At 48.5% G+C, this 6,000-nt stretch overlaps 1 protein-coding gene across 2 annotated transcripts in view; it reads right to left on the reverse strand.

The window, feature by feature from the left end:
* The window catches only part of SLC17A6 (solute carrier family 17 member 6), a 31,587-nt gene extending 27,405 nt beyond the window's left edge, over window positions 1-4,182 (reverse strand). The window contains exons 1-2 of one of the 2 annotated variants that reach the window (XM_005150573.4): window positions 4,004-4,182; window positions 802-1,054 (exon numbers count right to left, since the gene is read on the reverse strand). In XM_005150573.4, the coding sequence (XP_005150630.1) occupies window positions 802-1,054; window positions 4,004-4,089 (339 nt within the window). In that variant the 5' untranslated portion in view covers window positions 4,090-4,182. Of the gene's footprint in view, window positions 1-790; window positions 1,055-4,003 lie in introns of both variants that reach the window. The other variant, XM_013129453.3, reaches the window with a different exon arrangement.
* Between the last annotated feature and the right edge of the window lie 1,818 nt (window positions 4,183-6,000).

A 6,000-nucleotide genomic window follows, 5' to 3' on the forward strand; every position in this document is an offset into this window, starting at 1 on the left:
GGAAAGAAAGAAAAAAGGAAAGCTGTAATCGTGCTGGATTAAAGCATCCACCCTTAGTACCTTGATGCCGGGCAGTCCGGGGGGTCTGTCTAACCCTGGCGGTGGCACACCGCGCTACTGGCTCTGCTTTAGCCCAGCAAATACACTACCTTCATCAGCTACAAACCTAATTAACAATAGGAACAACAAGACACCGGGCCTCCCTGCGACGCATGGCTCAGGAGTGACAGGATCCCCGTGTGCTCCGAGCAGGGGAGCCCCGAGGAAAAACAGGACCGGCGGGGACCCTCGGCTGCTGCTGCTTCAAGCACCTACCGCTTGCTCCAGAGCTGGGCTCCGGACCTGTGTGTTGAACCCTCACCTGTGTTTAGCAACTCCGCTTTCTCCCTAAGCTGTAACTCGCTTTAGAACGGGAAACCGCGTCTTTATTAAAGCAAACACTCCCACCCCGGTGTTTTCCTACACAACATTCCCCTCCCCGTCCCTGCTACAGCGCACCCTCCGGTACCAGCTCACTCTGCGCCCTGCTCTCCCCCTGCCCCTCGCCTTGTACGAAGTGTCTGTGGGATGAGGGCAAAAGAAAAATAAATGTGTCCGCAAATTAGTACCGCAAAACGGGGCTGGGAAGCGGAAAGGAAAACTAGGAATAACGGGAAGAAATTGCTTTTCCTTTACGAATTCCGCCCTGGAGGGGGCCGGGCAGTGCGCGCGGGGCAGCCCTTAGGGAGCGGGGAGCACCTCAGGGAGCCCGACCGAGGCCGTGATGCGAGGAGGTAGGATCTGCGAGGGAAGGATTCCCACCTCTTTGATAACTTTTCCTCCTCGGTGTATGGTGCTGTTATTGACCATATCCACGATGGCCACTCCCAAGTTACATCGGATCCCGAAGGAAATGCAGAATCCCAGTCCACTCATGATGGCAATGATGTACCTCCGGGGCAACCCGAAGCAAGTACAGTCGCACAACGGGGCTTTCTTCTCGGGCATTTCCACGGGCTTCCCATCTTCCGTCAGCTCGATGGTGTCCCCTGGCTTCTGCCTCTTCTCTAGGACCCTGTCCGACACCAGAAGAAAGTCAAGCCCCAGCCGCCCGATCACCTGGGGCTTAACCCTCTGGTCCCCGCCCCTCGGATCCCTTGGGCTTGAGTTGAGGATTTATTCCTCGTTTTCCGTTCACCTTCAACTGTTCTTTAGACCTGTGGGAGTCAGGATTAGTCATGGTCAGCTCCCCCCGCCACCCCACCGCAGGAGCCCGGGGAGGAGCCCGAGCTGGAGACCGCTCATCTATCATTAAAGACTTCTCCTCAAACACGTAGGAGGCGTTAAGAAGACATCATCTGTAACCACTGCGGAGGCGCCATGTTGGTAGCCCAAAAGCCACAGCATTGAAAGCGAGTTCTTTGGAGGAGGTTTTATTCCCTCCTTGCTGTATTAGGAGCACCAAAGGGGAATGATCTTGGTGTGCATCTCGCTTCAGGTCTGGGAACAAAAGAGATCTTAACAGAAAAAGGAGGGGGGGGGAGAGATTGCTACTTATTTTAGATTTGCAAAATGGCTGTCACATGCAGGGGAAGAAAACATGAGCGGCCTCAGAGAAGGCTTTCCAAAAGATCGCAATCGCTCATAGCTTCACACTGTGAGCAGGGATCCCTCAGCAGGTTTAACCTCCCCAGATCAGCTTTAAGACGGATCTCATAGTGTCGTCGAGTCGTCGTCCGTCTGTCCGTCCGTGTGTCGTTCCCCCCCCCCCCCCGCCCCCACCCTTTTCCTCCCGCGCTTCCTCGTTTTTACATTAGAATCCTATCTTCTAATCTTCTCCTGGAGAACAATGTGCAGGAATCTGAAGTGGAAGGGTTATTTGCAGCAATCCCCAATCATCAGTAAAACACCTAAAATAAAACCCTAAACCACACCCCTGGCACTCACGAAAGGGGATTTAGAACATTTCAATTTATTTCTTCCTTGGTGGAAAAGCTTTTCCGATGCCGTGTCGGCAGTAAACAAGATCGGGTCCAGCAAGCAAGTGTCCCACACCGAACCTCTTCATATTTTGCAGCCACTGATACATTTAAAAGACGGGAAAACGGTCCGCTTGCACCCAAGCCCCATCGCCTTGATGTGAGCATTCCCAAGCCTCTGGACTGTCCTACGGCTGCCCTCAGGAGTGTTTCCTCACGTCGGAAATACTCCTTCAAGGAGCATCCCTTTGAGGTTAACTCATCCGGCTAATGGGCACTAACAATTAGCAGAATGAGGCTCAAAAGCTTCTCTGTTTTGGAGAAAATCCCTGTATTTTCTCCAAGTTACTCGGTTGAAATGATCCTGATTTTTCTTTGCTGGGAGATTTCTTCCCACGTTTAAAGACGGCAGCATGAAGAAGTGTCTTAAAGGTGTGGACAAAATGAACCACCTTGGCTTTATGTTCAGAATTCGTTTGTCCGAATTAAGGACGATGCAGAAGCGTTTTCCCCCTGAACCGGCTTCTTGTCTTCGGGCAGATATCAGAAATCAGTGTATAAGGGACACGAAAACTACTCTAATTCTAAGATTCTGAAGAAAAGTAATTCAGTCCCGCGAGATGAAAAAGATTTATAAATCGTGCATTTGTTCATGAAGGGGGAGTTCAAACGGAGTTCTGCTGGAAAATACAAACACCGTTTCTCCATTATTTGCTCTGTTCTTAAAAAGCACTAGGTATGATCGATTTATAAGTTGTTGAGTCTTTTCGGACGATAAGAGGTTTATTTCCTTTGTTATATTTATATTTTATATGTATTTATTTATATTATTATGGATTTTCTTTTTTCTTTTCTTTTTTTATTCTAATTTTCTGACCATTAAAAATGACTCAAATATGACCAAACCCTGCAGAATATTCACTGCGGCGTTGGTGGCTTTGCTTTTGCCTTTGACTTTTTAAAATCGCCCCCTTCCTACTAAGATGGCAATCTTCATTTTGCCTTTATCACCTCACTGATGTGTCCCCCATGCCTGCAAATGGCAGCAGCAGTTGTGACTCATGCTGTGGCACAGCCCTGTGCCTGTGCCCGGCACTGCCGCATAGGTAGAGAGAAAAGACTTTTACGTGACCTGCCCTAGGCAGATAAATCCGCAGTTCCCTCTCTGTAATTCGTGAAGAAAAATATCCTCAAATTTCGACGTACTTTGTAGCAGAGGCAACAATCGAAAATACGCTGGAATTTCACAAACTATTCTCAAACGTCCTGGAGGTCACTCAGGTGGCCAGATTGGATGGAGCACGATGTGTCAGCTTCATGCACTTCATACATAGGTGTGCGAGAATTTGGGGTCAGTTATCTGTGCACAGGGCTCGGAGGCGGTAGAAATGTTCTGTACACACACAAACGTACTGTTGAGGGATAATTTGGGGTTTATCAATTGCAGTTGTGTATTACTTATAATAGAAGTGGATGCTTCTCAGTGCAGACGGATAAATAATTAAACACATCCCTCTATATGTTTCAGCTTCAGGAGAAAAAAAAATCGTTCGGATATTAATTATTTATACATCTCCATGTTTATCTTCCTCTGACGACGAATTACACAAGGGAGAAGACTAATCGAAACCAGGAAATATTATTATTATTATTATTATTATTAGTTAATGATTGGTAAAGGCAGCGGGAAAGATCCTGTGACTGCACTGCAAAATTAACACAGAACCAGAATACCGGGAGCTGCTCTCCCCTGCTTACTATTTCAAGATGGGATCCTGGTTTTGTGGGAGAGAGATGGGGTAATCTTTCCCTTCGTATTTACTGACACTATCTACGAATCAGATAGAGAAGTTACGAGGGTGCCATATTGAGAAGCTTCAGCGGTAGTTTGCAGGATCCAGATTAGATCAGCAGTATCTCAACGGCTCCCAGCCCTGCCACCACGAACCTCCCCAAAGCATCCGACCTCCTTCATCAGCTGGCGGTGAGGAAAAGCTTCCCATTATTTCTAGCAGTTAGAGACCTACATGAGATCGCAGTCTTACCTGTAGAGCTGACCAAGAGATTTGCCAGCAAAATTCTTCAATCCCTCCTTGCCAGGGGTCAAAATCCTTTGTTTTACCGACTCCATTCCTGCGGGGGTGCTCGCTGGATTCTGCTCTGCTCTGGATAGGGCACTGCTACGAGCAACGGTGGTTCATATTGGTTTAATCTCTTAACTTTTCCCCCTCATTAAACGGCTCTCAGTGCACCTCCGGGGAAAGAGAGAGTGAGAGGAAGCGTGCGCGTCCGTGTGTGTGTGAGAGAGGGAGCGGAGAGGCGGCGTGCAGAGCCGAGGGGCGGGGGGGCGAGGGCGAGGGAGCGCGCCTGTGTGCGGCGGCGAGCGGCAGCCCGAGCACGCAGCAGGCAGCCCCCGGCTTTCCTGGCAGCGCGGAGTTGCCACGCACGGTCAGAAAGTCTTCCCGGCCTCGCCGGGTTCGCTGCTGGCGGGTGGAGGCAGTGGAGGGAGCCCGGCTGGGAGGGGACAGAGATCCCTTTGCGGGAGCGCTTCAATGCGATCTCGGGCTGGCGCTGACGGCTGGAGGGGGATGGGTGAGCTTCTCCGCCGTAGGCAGAACGCCCGCTGGCTAAACCCTAGACGGCGAGGAGCCCCGGCTTGTCCGCACTACCGCCCGTCCTCCGCGCAGGGCTGATCCCACCGCGGCCCCCTGAGGCGGCGGCGGCGAGCGGCACCCTCAGGGCACCTCGACCCGTTCAGCACCGTGGACAGCACCACAGTCCGCAGGGTCCTCGTGGACTCCCTTCGTCGTCGTCCCGCTCCTCGGGGCTGGTTTGCAACACGTCGGGGCGAGCGTGGAGAGAGAAAGGGGCCTTCGTGCCGTCAGTCAGGGCACTAACTGCACATGGCACCGCTCTTGCTATAAATAGATAATATCTATTATAAAGGTATATTTATCTCTGTAGCCATCTTTACTTGCACTGCTTACTTTATATCATATTAGGCATCCATTAGTGACTGCATTCCCTAAAACATTTAAAATTTCCCATCTCTTCTGTGTCCTTTGCTTTCATGCCTCTGTGTAGGCCAGCATAATGTTTAGACTTGTGTCAATGTTCCAGAATTGGAATGAGCTGGGCATATTTTGAACAGAATTTTTTTTCTTTGCAGGTCTAGTAATTATTTTCCCACTTTAATCACTCTGAAGTAGATTGAAGATGCAAAACGTACTATTTCTTTCTAAATCACAACCATTACATTTCTCTTAGGCTTCATATGAATCCCAATGTTTCTATGTATTTTTTAATTAAAAGAATTATGAATAACCTGTGTTCTGATCAAATCCTTCTAAAATTATTAAACTCTTTCACTTGTCTCGTTGGTGACAAAAGGCAAACAGAGTATTTAAAAGTAAGATTCCCTGATGGAAATGGGTGTTGTAGCTGCAGTGCCCTAAATGCAGCTGCTCTCTGGATTTATATAACTATTTTTTCCGATGTTGCCCTCTCGTGGAGGGCTAATGAAGTTTTACACCAGCAAAGCACATTTATGCAAGGATACATTTTTTTATACTGAAATTCCCATTATGAATAATCCAGGTAGAATTTTGATATTTCCTTTCAAAATAGTAAAAGAGCCACAAAGTACTAAAAGAAAAAATAAATGATGTGTAAATGATAGGTAATTGCAATGTTGCTAATTAACATCGTAACACAGAGCTGATTTCTGAATAGTGATAGGTACTGAGGGAGGGGGGTTTCAGCACAGATTTCAGTGCAGCATCTTGCCTACCATTGTGCTGCCAGCAGGATTTTTCCCAATGGAAGCAAAGCTGCACAGTTACATAAGCAAGTCTTCCCAGGGTTTCACGGCTCCAGTGTGCCATTGCAGAAGCTCAAAGGAAACCTGTATTAATAGATTCTTCTGACAGGCAGCAGGAACAGGAAATCATTTAGCAGGGATGCAAAGGGATAGGATTCCATAATGCCAGCCCTCCAGAAAGGTACTGAGCCCTTTTCTGAGCTGGAATTTGGGAGTGGAAAT

This window comes from Melopsittacus undulatus, chromosome 8 (assembly GCF_012275295.1).
Source record: "Melopsittacus undulatus isolate bMelUnd1 chromosome 8, bMelUnd1.mat.Z, whole genome shotgun sequence".
NCBI classification, from domain to species: Eukaryota; Metazoa; Chordata; class Aves; order Psittaciformes; family Psittaculidae; genus Melopsittacus; species Melopsittacus undulatus.